At 63.5% G+C, this 16,191-nt stretch overlaps 1 protein-coding gene across 1 annotated transcript; it reads left to right on the forward strand.

Moving 5' to 3' along the window:
* The first annotated feature begins 1,664 nt into the window (after positions 1-1,664).
* On the forward strand, positions 1,665-15,711 carry COL9A2 (collagen type IX alpha 2 chain). The gene is made up of 32 exons (XM_074563236.1): positions 1,665-1,799; positions 3,673-3,747; positions 4,547-4,582; positions 4,677-4,739; positions 5,833-5,886; positions 6,130-6,165; positions 6,384-6,407; positions 6,551-6,604; positions 6,940-6,993; positions 7,194-7,241; positions 7,531-7,587; positions 8,091-8,144; positions 8,468-8,521; positions 9,235-9,288; positions 9,520-9,573; positions 9,663-9,716; positions 9,839-9,892; positions 10,117-10,170; positions 10,423-10,476; positions 10,676-10,720; positions 10,903-10,956; positions 11,300-11,353; positions 11,432-11,485; positions 12,124-12,195; positions 12,289-12,324; positions 12,529-12,573; positions 12,799-12,831; positions 13,145-13,291; positions 13,861-13,915; positions 13,996-14,184; positions 14,375-14,452; positions 14,803-15,711. Exons 1-32 carry the CDS (start codon positions 1,728-1,730, stop codon positions 15,006-15,008), a joined length of 2,073 nt encoding a protein of 690 aa, XP_074419337.1. The 5' UTR covers positions 1,665-1,727; the 3' UTR covers positions 15,009-15,711.
* The last annotated feature ends 480 nt before the right edge of the window (positions 15,712-16,191 follow it).

Here is a 16,191-nt window from a genome sequence, read left to right on the forward strand (position 1 = left end):
CGGTTGTGCCCGGTGCCGGGTCACTGTGGGCCCGATCCTCCCACAGCTCCTCAGGGAGGGGGACGCCAAGGGCAGTGGGGCAGACCCTGCAAGCACGTACCCCCAGGTACATGGGGGGACTGCTGGTCAAAACCACATGCTCCAGTTGTATCCCACAGTAAAATCAGTGGGGGAGAAAAAGACCGAGTCTTTTAAAGAAGATGGAGATCGTAAACCAAACCCCGGTATTCCCATACCGAGATACTGGGGGGAGGATTTGAGAAACGGCATTATGTGAAAAGCTGCAATCATCAAATGAGCAATGGCATCAAAAGGAGAAAAAAAATATGTCACTATGTAGTAACCTGAGAGATACTTGAAATTACATAATTCTCCCAAAAGTGACACTGGCGTCCCAGAAAGGTGCTGGGCTTGGTGGCGGCGCGGGGGCACGTCTGCCTGGGGCACAAGCAGAAATATCCCAGCGGCTCCGTGAATGGTGAGGATCCAAATTTAGATGCTCTGAAAACAAGGTGCTCTCAGCCTCAGCCTGGAGCCAAAAGGATTTTTGCCTCAAAACACCAAGGTTTTGGTGGAAGTGTTTCCCCGCTGCTGCTGAGGCTCGGAGGAGCCGGGGCGGGGGGCAGGACCCTGTTGGTATTCCCAACGCTGGGCTGGGATGTGGGGAGAAAGAACCAGAGAGGAGACAGGAGCCCTGATGGGGCACCACCAGTCCGGACTGGTCCATTTGCTGGGACAGCCCTGTGCCCGCTAGCACGGATGGAAATACGTGATCCCTGACCTGCGCTGAGCGCAGGCAGCAGCTCCTGGGGGGCTGCTGAGCCCCCCCGCTATGGATGAATCAGCCTGCAGCGGCTCGCTGCGGAGCCTTCGAGCCCTCCGTGAGGAGGAGGAAGAAATCACCAAGATGAATCATCCCCATGTTCCCTGGGAGCCGGGGGGTGGCGAGTTTAGGGGGCGGCTGCCAGTGAAGGCAGGAGCTGGGCCTGGGGGGGTGATGAGTGGGGTGTCCGTTCCCCCACGGAGATGGACCTCATGCCTTGCCAGGGCCATGGGGAGCTGCTGGTGCCCCCCCGGCACGGCCCCCCTTCCCCTCCCAGTTTCACGCTGGGGCCACAGGGGTATTCACAGGGGTGCGCTGGGACCCGCAGCGGGTGGCTGCCCTGCCTGGGGCTGTCTGGGGCCTCACGGGGCAGGAATTGGGTCAGACATGTCAGAAATCCCCCAGGACCCTCCCCGGGGTGGCAGGAACCGGCTCCCTGTGCTGCCCCATCACAGGGGCAGCCCCGGCTGGCACGATGCCCGATGGCGCTGGCACCGGCATGGGGACGTGCCAGGGGACACCCCGGCAGAGCCCCACTCCCGAGGGTGTCCGCGCAGATGTCCTGGCCGGGGTCTCACCGTGCAGCTCCAGCAGCTCCCCCCCCCACCACCTCCAGCGCATCCCCCTCCTCTCCCAGCCCCTTGCCTGCACTAAGGCCCCTCTGTGCCACTCCTGTCGAATCCTCTGCCACCCTTGTCGTGTCAAATCCTCCATCACCCTGCAGCCCAAAATAGCCACGGGCTCACCTGAGTGGGGGGGCGGGGGGCCAGGGCTGCCCGCCTGCCTTCGTCCCGCTGCTCCATATTAATGAGCCCCCTCCTCCTCCTCCTCCTCCTCCTCCGGTGTCCGTCTGTGCAGTCTGGGCTCCTGCCGTACCTGAGCGCAGCGAGACGAGGCCCCCGCCATGGCCGGCTGCTCCCCCAGCCCCCAGCTCTGGCTCTTGCTCCACGTCGCCTGCCTCTGCCTGGCCCAGATCGTAAGTCCTCGGCTTGGTCCCCCTCGGCTCGGTCCCCCTCGGCTCCGGGCTGGGATGGGGGACGGAGAGGGAACGGAGAGGGGACAGTGTCCATCTCCCCCATTGCAGACGCTCGCTCGCGGTGCTGAGCGCCCCTGGGACTTGCTGCTTATTTTTCCATCACCTTTTCCTCGCTTTTCCCAGGAATGCTCCACTGGGGGCGGTGGGAGCAGCCCCCAGCAGGGACCCACAGCCCTGACCCACCGGGAACCTCTTCGTGCCAAAAGCTGCCTCCAGCCGCCCAGAACAGGGACAGGGCTGGGCTGCACGCCCGGGCGTTTGGGACTTGTTAGCTAAAGTGTAGTTTTATTTTCCCCTTGGGGCAGCAATGGGGGCTCTCTGCCGTTTCCCTCCCCAGCAACTGCCAGATCTTCTGCCTCCCGTCATCTGGGAAGACAATTATTTGCTTCTGCTCTGCTGGGAGGTGCTGCGGAGCTGGGCTGAGAAGGGCTGAGGGGGGCTCTGACCACCCCAGGGCTGCCCCGGGGGGGTCTTGCCGAGGGGCAGTAGGGAGGGACAGCAGCGGTGGAGGTGCTGGGGGCCGGGGGTCCCGGGGGGCTCGCTGGACTCACCCCGGGGCAGGAGAAAACGCGTGGGAGAGAAGTGAAGGGAAGGTGTCCCTCTGCTCCGCGGGGTGAGCAGGGCAGGCAGTGCTCCTCCTGCGATCCCACCCGGAAAGAGGGAAAACTCTCCCTGCCCTGCAACCACAAAAATCAGATTTTTATAACAGATTTGGGAAAAATCTTCCCGTGTGGCTCCTGAGCTGCCTGCCGGCACAGAAAGCCTAAATGCGGAGAGCTGGGGGGGCAGCTGCCTTCCGAAACCAGCCCCCCCCGGGCTGCCCGTGGGCTTGTGGTGGCAGGGTCTGGGCAGGGGAGCGGGCTCCGGCCGGAGCGAGGGGGATGTGGGAGCTCCTGGAACAAGGAACCATTTGGAAATGGTTCGGGCAGGACAAAGGTGCCATTCACGGATGCTCCCAGGGACGGGTGCTCCCACCCCGACTGTGGGATTTGCTTCCAAGGCGAAGCCGGAGTTCTCCTGACCAGCAACACCTCTCATCCTTATATATTTCACTTTAAAATAAACAAGCCTGGCAGGACGGAGGAGCCGCAGGCGTGCAGCCTGTCTGGTTTTCATTTCCAGGAATACCGGGGCTTCGGTCTCGGGGCATGGAGTCTCTTCCCCCCCGACACTCCATTGGGATAACTGAGATTTCTTTGCAAAGTTGCTCCTGTGGAGCACTGCGCAAACCCCCGCACGGGGCCAGGCGGCTCGGGAGCCCCCCTGCTGCCGCTCAATGGGGCTTTTGTGCGGTGCCGCGGCAGGCAGCCAGCCCCGCGTGGGGACGGTGGCTCTCAGGGGGGCTGGGGGGTCCCCATTTCACACTGAGCCTTCGGGCACCTAAATCCTGCTGGCGCGCTCAGAAATCCCAGTGCTGGGCTTGCACCCCGAGCCGCCAGGGGCCTTTGCAAGCGCTGCCGTCACCCCACGGAGACCTGGCTCCGTCGGGGCAGGACTCCGCAGGCACTGGGGCAGGAGGGGAGCACGATGGGATAGAAACCAGGCGGGACATGGGGAGCTGGTTGTGCCACTGTGGGGGAAAATTCCAGGATTTCTCCATCCATGCCCTTGCCAGGGGGCACAGGCCAGGCAGCGGGGAACCCGTAGGGAGGGACAGAGCCGTGGGGCGCTCGCTCCGTCCCAGCTCTCTGGCGACGGGTCCCCAGCACATGCCGGTGGCGAGCGCTGCACCCTGGGCTCCCTCTGACCCCCAGCATCTCCTGGGGTCCGGTTGCTCCTTCCTGATGTGGGTCCCATCCCTTTCTCCCCTTAGCGAGGGCCGCCGGGAGAGCCCGGCCCGCGAGGTCCCCCCGGTCCCCCAGGAGTGCCGGGAGCGGACGGCATTGACGTGAGTACGGCACAGCCGGGAACCTGCACAGGCTGGAGGGAGGGAGGGAGGGAGGGAGGGGACCTGCAGCACAAAGAGGGACTTTGTTTAGGGGCAGAGGCTCGGTGGAGGGCAGGGGGGTGCTGATTCCGAGCGATTCCCGCACTGCTCTGCTCTTGGGCTGGGGAGAAGGAGGGCCACAGCTCCTGCACCGCGGCTGCATCCACCTCCCCAGGACAGCAGCCCGTGGCCTCCTGACCTTCCTGGGAAACGGGGCCTGAAATGCTTTTTTGGGGACCAGAGCGGCAGGGAGGTTTCGGTGCTAGGTGCTCGGGGCATCCCCGTCCAGGCAGCGGAGGATGCTCAGGGGGTCGAGTGCAGGGATCATCCCGGGATGCCCAGGGAGGAGGGGGACTCGGGGGGGCCGGCGGGGAGCAGGACACCCAGGTCGGGTGCCCGCAGAATGGCAACGTGGCCGAGGGCTGTGGCAAGCAGCCGAGGGCTCCCTGAACAGAGGGGAGATCTGTGAGCCAGCAGAAAGCACCCTTTCTCCCAGCCTTGCCCCCGCTCCCCCCTGCCCCAGGCTGTTATTTTAGTGCTATTTATACCCAGAACAGCCGCAGCCCTCCCACAGCCCCAGCACAGCCCTCTCACCTCAGCCCCGGCCCCATCCTGACCCGGCCGCTGTGCTGGGGGATCCAGCATCTCACTCCGGCTGGGGGAGGTCAATGGGAGACACCGGTCCTGAGCCCCCTGCGCTGCTGGACCTGGCTCCATGGGGTGACAGACCCCTTTTTATAACTTTCTTCTCTTTCCCCAGGGTGACAAAGGCTCTGCCGGAGCCCCTGGGTCCCCGGTGAGTACAGCTGCCTGCCCCCAGCTCACCAACAGTCTCACCCCTTCCAGAGGAGCTCCTTTCAATCTGCCCCCATGCTGCTTCTCTTTTGAAGGGTGCCAAGGGCGAGCCCGGAGCCCCCGGTCCAGACGGACCCCCAGGGAAGGCGGGCATCGATGTGAGTACCGACCCCTTGTCGTCCCTCCCCACAGCATTCCTGGCCACAGCCCCCCGGTCACAGCAGGGTCTCAGCAAACTCCTCTCCCCCCCCGGTGCAGAAAGTGCCCAAATCCCTCCCTGCGGGAGCTGAAAGCCCCTTTTAAGTCCCATCAGAAAACGCAGGCAGAGGTTGGGCAGAGCTGCTGCCACCCCCCTCCCCCTGCACTGGCCCCAGCAGCGCATCCCTGCTCTACACAGCGTGGCAGTCGGGCCGGGAGAGCCAGGGCACAGCACCGACATCCCGCGACGTGAAAAGGCTTTTCCTTGTCCTTTTCCTCAGCTGCTGCCCCGAGCCCTGGTTCAGCTCTCGTTTTCTCCAGCATAAATCTGGAGCAATCCCTTGCCCCCCCGGCACCACCCCCTTGGCACCCACATGAGTGGCAGCGGTGACTTTCCCCACTGTCCCCTCGCCGGCAGAAGCACAGCCAGGGCAGAGGTGGAAGCCAGAGCTACCTCCTTGTCCTGCCGTGATGCCGTGATGAATGAATGGAACAACTGTCGTTACAAGCACGCGTTGCGCATCCAGGCGAATCTGCCTGCAAAAGAGTTTGGCTCCTTTGAACACGGACGCCGCGGGCATGAGGTGCTCCCCTCCCGTGGCATCCAAATCAGCCCGTGGGTGAAGCACAAGCCATCAGCTGTGGGGATCCAAACCCCGGCACAAGGACTTGGGGACGGGGGAGCCAGGGAGCGACTCTGAGTTGATATAACCAGGATCATGGATGGTCCAAGCTCCCCACGTGCCTGTGCCGGGGCCGGGGCAGCCATGCTGGATATGCCCTGTGGGCGAGGGGCCCTGCCGAGCCCCGCCGTGGGGTCTCGGAGCTCACGGGGGCCGTGGAGCATCGCCGTGAGGCTCCCTGTGCCATCGGGGCTTGGCTGCAGGGACCAGCTGCATCTCCAGGTTTGCTGCGTGACGTGCACAGGGGTGACAAGCACAAATTCCCCACTGATCACCCTCGACCCCTCGTGGTGGAAAAAGCCCCAGCAAAAACGCCTGGCTGGAGAGCAGAAGCGCAGGCAATAACCTCCCACCATCTCTCCTCTTGCAGGGCTTGACGGGAGCGAAAGGGGAGCCGGGGCCCATTGGCGGGCCAGGAATTAAAGTGAGTGAGGGGCTGCTCCGGGGCAGCCACTGCGGGCTCCCACCTTCCCTCCCTGGAGCCAGCGGGGTGGCCAGGCTGGAACCAGCCCCATCGCCCCGGGGGGATGCACGGATGCAGGAACTGGGCGATGGAGTATTTGGCAACAAGGGGGCACTGAGGCTGGGTCCAGGGAGGGGCGAATTCTAGGCTTGGTGGGGCCAGACTCTCCCATTTTGGCTCCTGACTTTCCCCTTCTCCTGGCAGGGCCAGCCCGGACTCCCAGGGCCGCCAGGGCTCCCCGTGAGTATCTGCCTCTCCCATGGGCACTGGTGATGCACGTGCTCCCGACTCCGGCACCCACTCCCTGAGCACCCACGAGTGGGGTGGGAGCAGAGCAGCCCCCCCCAGCTGCATCCTTGGTGGTGGCGTGGGCATTGCCCCGCTCGGGGCAGGGATGCTGGTGGTTTCAGGGGGGTATTGGAGAATTTGGACCAATTTTTTCTTTCTTTTTGTTGCAGGGCCCTTCACTGCCAGGACCACCCGTAAGTGCTGGGCTCGTGGGGCTGTGGGCAGCCAAGGACCCTGCTCGGGGTTGTGTTTGAAGAGCTGAAATCCCAGCACCCCCAAAGAGGGGGTCTCAGGGCTCGACCTCTCTCACTCCGTGAATGTCTCTCTTCTCCTTAAGGGGCTTCCAGGCCAGGTTGGGCTTCCCGGAGAGATTGGAGCGCTGGGACCCAAGGTGAGGGGTCGGGGGGGATGTGGGAAAACCTTCCCTCCTTACCGCAGCATCTGCTTCTCCGCACTTTCGGGGCCCCTGGGGTAAACACGGATGACCCTGTAATATGGGCGAGTGGGGTCCTACGGCAGGGATGGAGAGGTGACAGACTCCGTGCCTGCAGCCAAGTCCCCCAGCACCATCCGTCCCCTCCCAGCTCGTGGCTGGGGGATGCCCGAGTTCCCGCTGTGACCGTCTAGGTCTCTGATGCCTCGTCACCCCTCTCCATCCCGGGTGGAGGGTGGTACCTGCCACCTCCCCACCCCTGAATCTCCTTTCCTGGGGTTGTTCTTTCCTAGGGCGACCCTGGACCCGACGGCCCGCGGGGTCCCCCAGGCCCTCCAGGGAAACCCGTGAGTATCCCCCCAATTATTGGCATTTTCTGCAGGCAGGAAAAAGCCCCCCAGCCCAGGGTTTGGGGCCGGGACTCGGGCTCTGGCACAGACCTCCCAGCCCGTGCCTTGCCTCCCTCCCTCCCAGGTGTGACATTCACCCCTCCCGTAAAAGAGTGCTGATATTAAACAGTGCATGCTGATGGTCTCCTTCCCCCCAGGGCCCCCCAGGACACATCCAAGGAGTGGAAGGCAGCGCCGATTTCTTGGTGAGAGCTGCCATTGCCTTGTCCCTTCAGCCGGCCTTTGCAGGGCAGCGGCAGCTGGAAGAGCGAGTGCTGCCCTGGCCTGAAATACAGGCACCAGCGTAATCTGGTACCTGGGGGCTGGCAGAGCGGGGAGGAGCAGGGTCCCCAGCCAAAACCATGCTGTCAGCGGTGGCTCCCCTGCGTCACCGCACAGCCCTGCGTGGCGCGGGAACCCATCCTTCCCAGCACGGCTTCTCCACAGCCGCTGGGTCCTTTCCCAACTCAACCTGTGCTGCTTCTTCCCCACCAGTGCCCCACCAGCTGCCCGCCAGGTCCCAAGGGCCCCCAGGGACTGCAGGGACTGAAGGTAAGGGAGCCCTGGAGCTGCCAGGGAGCGAGCAGGGACCGTCACCTTCATCACGCTTTGCCTGGGCGAAGGAGCCTGGACAGGTTTGGAGCGATGTGGAGCTCCGGAGCTGCCCTCTTCCCCTGGGAGCACAGGGCCATGCACACTCAGAGAGCCCTGGGGGCAAAGGCGCTGTGGGAGAGGTCCCCCGCGGCTCCTCCTGCCAGCCCCTTGCTGGGGGGTGAGACCCCATGTCGAAGCCCCAGCCCCAGCCATGGCTCCCCAGCTCCTCCGCTGCAAAGCCCAGAGGGTTACAACCAGCATCCCCACCGCACGCCCTCGGGGCTGCGGGATGCTGAGCCCACCGTGTCACCAGTGGGATGCTGAGCCCACCATGTCACCAGTGAGCACCCCAGGGTGGGACATTGCGGGCAGGGTGACTGTTGGTGACGTGGCCATCAGGACGCTGCCTTGACCCCGCTGCTCTGCCCAGGGATGCTCACCATCTTCCTCTTCACCCGTAGGGACACAGAGGCCGCCCTGGCGCCCTCGGGGAGCCCGGCAGGCAGGGCAGGCAGGTGAGTGACCCCCCCCGGCAGCTTCCCAGCGGGAGCCAGGCTCCCCAGCCCCCTGCCTCAGGGGCACTGGGGCTGAACTGAGGGCAGGGGGCTCTGGGGAGAGAAAGGGGTAAGGAAGGGAAGAGGTTGGAGAGGGAGGAGGGAGACCCAGGGCTGGGAGGTGGAGGGTGGGCAGCGTGGTCTTCCCATGGTGGCTCTCTGGGGGACAATAACCTGTCCCCATCCCCTGCTGGGTCCCTGCTGAGGGGGTCTCAGGTCCCCAGGGCAGTTTGTGTCCCCACTCCACCCCAGCACTCACCTCTCACCTCTCCATCCCTCCCCAGGGACCCAAGGGTGACGTTGGTGCCTCCGGAGAACAAGGTGTCCCGGGCCCTCCGGTAACGTATTCACTTCTCTTTGCTGCTCTGCGCCCGGGTGCCCCAGGGGCTGCGGGTGGCCGGTTTGTGCTTGGCCCCAGACAACGCGGATGGGACACCAGTGTGTCCCTGCTCCTGGGGACCCACCACTGGGACCGGGGTGAAGCCTTTGTCCCATCATCTCCCTCCTCCCAGCCCCAGAGCTGCCACCAGGAAGGTGGCAAAGCCGTATCCCTATGGAGACCTCCACAGTCAGCGCTGGCCTGGGCACCTCAGTCGTTAGTGCACGTTAATGAGGCTAACTCACTGGCTGAGGACAAACGGCTCATGTACACTGACCCCCCCCCTTACCCCACCTGAACGGGGGTGCGGTGCCCAGCTCGCTGCGGGGATGCGGGGATTAAAGCTGTTTGAGCTCGCCGAGCACTTTGAAGATGAAAAGCAATTAAGGGGCTGAACCCTTCAGTCCGGGAAAGGGCAAAACTGCTTTGAAGCCAAGAGCTTTGGCGGGGGAGCAGCACCAGTTTGGGCCCGTTGCTGTTATTGAACCGACAACTGGAAAGGCGCCCGGTGGGGGGGCTGCAGAATTAGGAGCCAGTGGTGGGACTGAAACACCTCGCGTTTGGCAAAACTGGCTGATTTCCAGTACTGGCTTTTGCTTTAATTGCGGCTTCCCCCTGGGCTGCTCCTGGGGCCGTTTCCAGCTAAATGGGCTGTTGTTTCCTTCCCTGCAGGGACCGCAGGGCCTGAGGGGTTACCCTGGGATGGCGGGACCCAAGGGCGAGACGGTAAGTGCCGGTGAGATGCGGGGGGGGAGCTGTGCCTGGCTCCAGGGTCAGGGGGACCATGGCGTCCCATGGCGACGCTTCCCGGGCTGGAGGCTGCATCCCAGGAGCATCGCTAACGCGGCTGTTTGGCATCTCGGGGAGCTGGAGACTGCCTCTTCCTAATGGGGTCAGACCTGGCTGAGGGCTGAGGTTGGGATGGGAGGAATTGACCCCCCCATGCTCTCTTTACAGGGTCCTACTGGTTACAAGGGGATGGTTGGGACCATCGGAGCGGCCGGGCGGCCGGTGAGTGCCCTCCCTCATCCCTGGGGGCTGCGGGGCAGGCGGGGTACCCCGCACTTCACTGCTCAGCCCCCCGTCTTTCTCCCCTCCAGGGCAGGGAAGGCCCCAAGGGACCACCTGGGGGCCCTGGTGAGAAGGGAGATGTGGTAGGTAACACACCGCGGCGGCAAGGGCAGCGCCGTGCCCTGTGCGATGCCAATGCCCCCTTTCCCCAGGTCCCCTGCACCGAGAGGGCGGCTGAAATAACCTTTTCTCTCTCCTGCTCCAGGGTGGCCGTGGCATCAGGGGCCCCCAAGGAGACATCGGTCCCAAGGGGGAGAATGTAAGTACAGCCAGCAGCACCCGTGCCCACATCCAGGGCTGAGCCCCTTGCAAGGAGTAGGCATCTCTGTCCCTCTCTGCCCTTTTGGGGCCACCCTGCATCCTTGCACCCTGGCTCAGCGCAGGGCTGGAGCTTTCCTTTCCCTTCCCAGCTCTTTTTTGCCCCCACCACGAGCCTTTCAGACCCTCTCTGAGGTGTCAGACCAAGTGACTCTCCTTTTGCAGGGTCTCCCAGGCATCGATGGCAAGGATGGCACCCCGGGTATCCCAGGCGTGAAGGTGAGCTGCTGCGGGGGGGGCGCCGCCAGGGGCACGGGCACACGCTGTTCCTTGCACCAGTGCTTGCTGGAAATAACGGGGATGGCAAGTGGCATAAGGTCCCGGCCCCTTACATGGCATCTCTTGACTAGTGGAGTGTGGCTGTCCCCATGGGGTCAAGGCCAGTGCCCCCCTTTGGCCGGGAGTCCCTTGTCCCACCCCATTTCTGCACCTTTCTCCCCCATGCAGTAGCATCCTCTCTGTCCCCTGCAGGGTGCTGTGGGACAGGCTGGCCACCCAGGAACGCCAGGACACCGGGGACAAGCTGTGAGTACAGGCTTGGGACCCCTCCGGCTGTGGGGAACCCCGCTGTGGGGAACCCCATTACCCGTGGGGTGGCACCGCCATGCGCGAGCTGTGCAGGACCAGCGCCCAGCAGGGATGCTGCCTCCGGGCATGGGGCACGGGGCAGGCTCGCTGCCTCCGGTGCTGCGCATGGGTTTTGATCCCGGCTTTGTTTCCTCAGGGCTTGCCAGGCCAGCCGGGAAGCAAAGGTGGTCCAGGAGACAAGGTGGGTCTGGGGCTGCCGGGGCCGGGGTCACCCCTCTGAGCACCCACCCCCCGGCCCCGCTCACCCCGCACAGTGCCGCAGCAGCCTCCACGCTCCGTCCCTGAGCCTGCAGCCTTGTCCCCATCCTGTCCCCTCCTCCGTCCTTGCTGTCCTGAACCGCTTCTCTCTTCCTCCATTTGCAGGGCGAAGTGGGGGCTCGGGGCCACCCCGGTGTCACCGGTGCCCCAGGGCAGATCGTAAGTACAGAGACGTCACCATGTTCCTCCTGGGCACAGCCTGGGGGTTGCTCTCTCTCTCTCTCTGTTTTTTGCCTATTTGCTGGCAAACAGAAAGCAGAGTTGGACACTTCACCCCCCCAGCCCTCCTCTTCCCGCTGCCCCCCAGCAGCTTCCTCATGGGGAAGCTCCTGTGGCCACTTCTCCAGCCCTCACCCAGCACCTCCTTGGCCACCTGGTTCAGTGGCAGCCCTTCGCGGGGCTGCAGGGGACAAGGACAGGGCCACGCATCCCTCCGGGAAGGTTGAAAGGCAGACGATGGCATGCGAATGCAACACAGGCAGGTTTTTTCCCCCCCTTTTAGGGTGAGCCTGGACCTCGGGGTGAGCAGGGACCGCAGGGTGTCCCTGGGATGAAGGTGAGTCGGGGGCACCGTGGGGTTGGTGGCGGTGCCAGGAGCTGCCCCTGACTCTGTTCCCTTCCCGCATCTCCGCAGGGCGACCGGGGCGAGCGCGGCCTCGTGGGCCCCCCCGGTGAGCAGGGGAAAGCGGTGAGTCGCAGCCATAGCCCGGCTGGGAAATGGGCATCGCCTCGGGGATGCTCAGCCTGGGGGGCTCGGGAGGGATGGGGACAGCAAGGCACGGCTGGCACCGCTGCACGGACCCCTCGGCTTTGATCACGGCCCGGGGGGGGGTCACACACCCTGTCCCGCTGTGCCTGGCTGCCGGGGTGAGGGATTAGCCGAAGGGGCAAATAGCACAGGGATTAGCAGGCCTGGGGCCACGCTGGTTTTGCAGCCCCAGCCGGGAGAGGAATTTCCTCCCCTCTTGGAGGCTTTCCCAGGATGGAAAACGGCCAAAAAATTACCCTTTTCCCTCTGGCTTCCTGGGGGACGGGACCCTGTCCCTGGCGAAGCTCCCCTCTGCATGGCTGTTGGGGGTTGGACCAGATGACCTTTAAGGGTCCCTTCCAGCCCAAACTGTTCTACGATTCTGTGATCATTTTCTGCCCCGTGCCCGCCCAGAGGCTGCCTGGGATGCTGTGGGGCAGCCTGAGCCGCCGGAGGGGACGGGGAGCTGCCCGTGCATCTTGTTGCCTTGGGGAGGACGCTCCAATGCGAGGGGAGGGTTTTCTCACCGCCGCTTCTCACTCATTTTTCTCTTTTTCCCATGTTACCTTGATTTCCAGGGGCCGAAGGGCGAGCAGGGTCCGCCGGGGATCCCAGGACCCCAGGGCTTGCCGGGAGTCAAAGGAGACAAGGTGACCGCTCCGGCTGCAGGGGCCGGGCTGCTCCGGGGTCTGGCTCAGGGATGCTGGGCTGAGCTGGGCTGACCCCCCCTCTCCTTTCTCCAGGGCTCCCCAGGGAAAACCGGCCCCAAAGGCAGTATTGTGAGTACATCGCCCTCTCGCCCGGGCTGGGGGACCGGAGGGGAACCGTTGACACCCATGTTTAACAGGGCTGGCACCCACCCGCACCAGGCGCTTTCTCTGTTAAAGCCCCCGGCATCACGGTCGAGCCAGGGGGGGAAAGTGCCTGCGGAGGAGGTGGGTGCTGGCTGCGAAGGGCCACCTTTCTCATTGCCTTTCCTCTAGGGAGACCCGGGCGTCCACGGCCTCGCGGGGCTGAAGGGAGAGAAGGTGGGTCCCCTCCGACGGGTTCTGGGGTGGGATGGGGGGGGACAGGGGCTGGGTGTGGGTCCCTGCCCGTGCTGGGGTCTCCTATGCGGCACAGCCCTGGGCACTGCGGCATTGCAGCCCAGCACAGCCGCGGTACGCCCTGGGGGGGGTACAATGCCTCCCGCCAGCTCCATCTCTAAATTCCCACTGTCCCCCCATTGCATTTCTTGTGTCCTCTGTCCCCAGGGTGAATCGGGTGAGCCGGGGCCGAAGGGACAGGTGAGTGACCGGGGGTTTGGGAGCGAGGGGTCCCCTCACCTTCTCACTGGGTGCCTCTGTGGGACCCTCACGGAGGCGATCGCCCTGACGAAGGCAGTGGTGCTCCACGGAGCTGGTGCGTGCTGCGTGTGGCCTGAAACGGTGTCTTCACTGGAGATGGGCTTCAGCCACCACATTCAGCCCTGGGTTCGGGTTTGAGCCCTGGCTGCAGTGGCCGGTACTGGAGGTCCTGGAGGTCTCGGGGTGCAGCCCCTGTGCTCAGGATGGGGCCGAGCCCCCCCGCTCCTCACGCTGCTCTCCATCCCCACCGCAGCAAGGCATCCAGGGCGAGCTCGGCTTCCCCGGCCCCTCGGGGGACGCAGGCGCACCCGGCGTGCGGGGCTACCCGGGACCCCCTGGCCCACGAGGACTCGTCGGGGAGCGCGGCGTGCCGGGGATGCCCGGCCAGCGGGGCGTAGCGGTGAGTACCCCCCCAGTGCCCCACATCCCCCTCTCACCTCCTGCACCCCCCAGGTGGTGCCATGGGGGCTGTTGCCTTCAGCTTGTTCAGATCCGCGGGTCGCTGTCTCCGACATTTTCTCACCGAGCAGTTTTTGGAAACGGGTGCTGTTCGGCCCCGGAGCTGCCGGTGCTCGCCCACGAGCTCTCCAGGAGGGCTGAGCTGGGATCCCACCTTTCTAGAAAAGAGGAATTCTATATTTCTCCCCGTATCTAGCACCAGCAGCAGGTTTAGCTCCAGCCCGTACCTTTACAGCCTGCCCAGGGGCAGAATTTTTCCATATAAGCCTCATTTTATCCTTGCAAAATGGAGGTGCAGAAAGTCACTGCAGTGAGCAGGCTGCACGGCGTGAGCTGAGGCGGGGGCACTTGTACTGGGACCGAACGGAAAGCGCAGAGGGCTGGGAAGGCAGCATCAGGTGCAGGGAGGCGCCTCTGGACCGGGGGGTCGGGATGGGACCGGTGCTGCGGGTGCAGATGGGGATGGAAGGAACGATCTCTACAGCTTGTCCCTCTTCTCACCGCTGGCAGGGCCGGGATGCTGGGGACCAGCACATCGTCGACGTGGTCCTGAAGATGCTGCAAGGTGAGGGGATGAGCGGGGCACCACCGGCCGGGTGGCTGCCGCCGCATCCTGTCCCACACCGGCCCCTCTCTGCCCTACAGAGCAGCTGGCGGAGGTAGCGGTCAGTGCCAAGAGAGCAGCCCTGGGTGGAGTCGGTGCTATGGGACCCCCAGGACCCCCCGGTCCCCCAGGGCCGCCCGGTGAGCAGGGTCCGCACGGACCCATGGGACCTCGAGGTGTCCCCGGCATCCTGGGTGCTGCCGGGCAGATCGGCAACATAGGACCTAAAGGTAGGTGGTGGGTGGCCATACCCACACCGTGAGGGCAGAAATCCTCCTCGGGGCTGGCCCTGCCTCCTCCTGCCACACGTGTCCCCAGCCTGGGTCCCTGAGCAGGTGCAGCCCCCTCCCCTCCCCTGCAGGTCCCTCTTTCTGGCTGTGGCTCCAGCGTGTCCTTCCCCCCCCGTTTCTTTCCCCGCAGGGAAGCGAGGGGAGAAGGGCGAGCGGGGAGAAGCTGGCCGCGGCCACCCTGGCATGCCGGGCCCCCCGGGGATCCCAGGTAAGCCCCTCTCCCCCGGCACGGACAGGGCAGGCAGCGGTGGGTCCCCGCAGCCCCTGCGCCCCCTTGGCAAGCCCAGCAGTGGCTTGGGACCTCCTGGCCCATCCCCACAAACCTGCACGGGTTCATCCCGTGAATCTCCAACCTGTAGCACCCTTTGCTGCCTCCTGAGCCTGCAGCTCTGCCGGCCGCTCTCCCGGCCCCTCGCTGCTGCTCGCTTGCCACATTGCTCTGCACGAACGTCCCCATCCTCACCAGCAGCGCTTCCCATACCCCGGCCCCTGCTCTGCTCCAGCAGAGGCTGGGCTCGGCACCTGCAAACGCAGCTGATGGCCACGTTCCCGTTGCAGGTCTCCCCGGCATCCCCGGCCACGCGCTCGATGGCAAAGCCGGGGAGCGGGGCCTGCCGGGCTCCCCAGGAGAGGCTGGCCGGCCGGGATTGCCGGGTCCCGCTGGCCTGCCGGGATTTTGCGAGCCGGCCGCCTGCCTGGGAGCCTCGGCATACGCCGCCGCACGCCTGACCGAGCCGGGAGCCGTCAAGGGACCCGTCTACTGAGGTGGCACCGGCACCGTGGCAGAGCCGCTGGCAAATCCACGCCGGGGCTGGCAGCAAAGAGACCAGAAAACTGCAAATCCGCAGGGAGCGACCTCTGCCCGTCCCGGCGGCGGGAGGGCGCTGGGCTCGGGCAGCCGCCGGAGGGGAAACGCAGCCTCGGGAATTTAATTTGGTGTCGGTGCCACCCCCCTCCCACAGCCCAGGGGATGGTGAAGGATAAAGAGAGGTCGCCCCAGGTCCTGTCCTCGTTACTGGGGTTCGTTACCTGCCCCCTTCTGCCCTTCCTCCGCTCCCTGTGCCCCTTCCCAAAGAAATAAATTGTCTTTTATACAAACCCGCTCTGTTATGTCCTGCTTGGTGCTCAATTGGCTCATTGCCAATTTCTTTTTTGTCCTTTTTTTTTTTTTTTTTGTAAAACAAAAACCAAACAAAAATTGTGGTTTGATTATTTAAGAGACTTGACAGATCCAGCCTTTTTCACTGCTGGGCACTCACAGAGCTGTAAATCTTTGTAAAATAGGATTATTTTATAACTATGAATAGTAAAACACCAGTTTTTTTTTAAAAATGGACAATAAAAATGAGACGGATTGTTAACGAACTGAAACAACGTGTTGATTTCTTTGAATCAAACAAGACTATATCTGGTGGGGGGTGTTATTTGAAGGCTGAAGTTAGTTTTTCTGTTGTATTTCGAGGTTTTTTTAGCAGGTATCTCAATTGCTCATTCCTGACCTTGTGGAAAATTCCAGCCTCTCAATAAGTTTTTTAGGCAAGAGCTCCAGCTTTTTTCCCCTCTTGCACCACTACAAACACACAGAGGAATTTGCCGCCCTGAGCCCCTCATGTCGGAGACCGAAGAAATTTGCCAGAAACACATCGGGCACCTTCAACTAAGGCCGAGTCCCCCCGTGATCAAGTGGGCTGGAAAACTATTAGCAGCACCGCCAAGGGTATTGATCTCTTAATAGTTAAAAAGGCGGCCTGAGGCTCTAACGGCATCCGCAGGTGTCTCTCATTATTGCCATCGACAGCAGAAAGGATTAAAGCTGTGCAGTGGGAGCAACGGGGCTTCGCTTTGTAAGATAAATAAAAATCAATTTTTGTTTATTAGCAAAGCATGTTCGGCTTGGCAGGGTAACAAATCCCAGGGAGAGGGGATGAGAAAGGCTGGCCGGGTCTC

The sequence above is a fragment of the Larus michahellis genome, chromosome 19, assembly GCF_964199755.1.
Source record: "Larus michahellis chromosome 19, bLarMic1.1, whole genome shotgun sequence".
NCBI lineage: Eukaryota > Metazoa > Chordata > Aves > Charadriiformes > Laridae > Larus > Larus michahellis.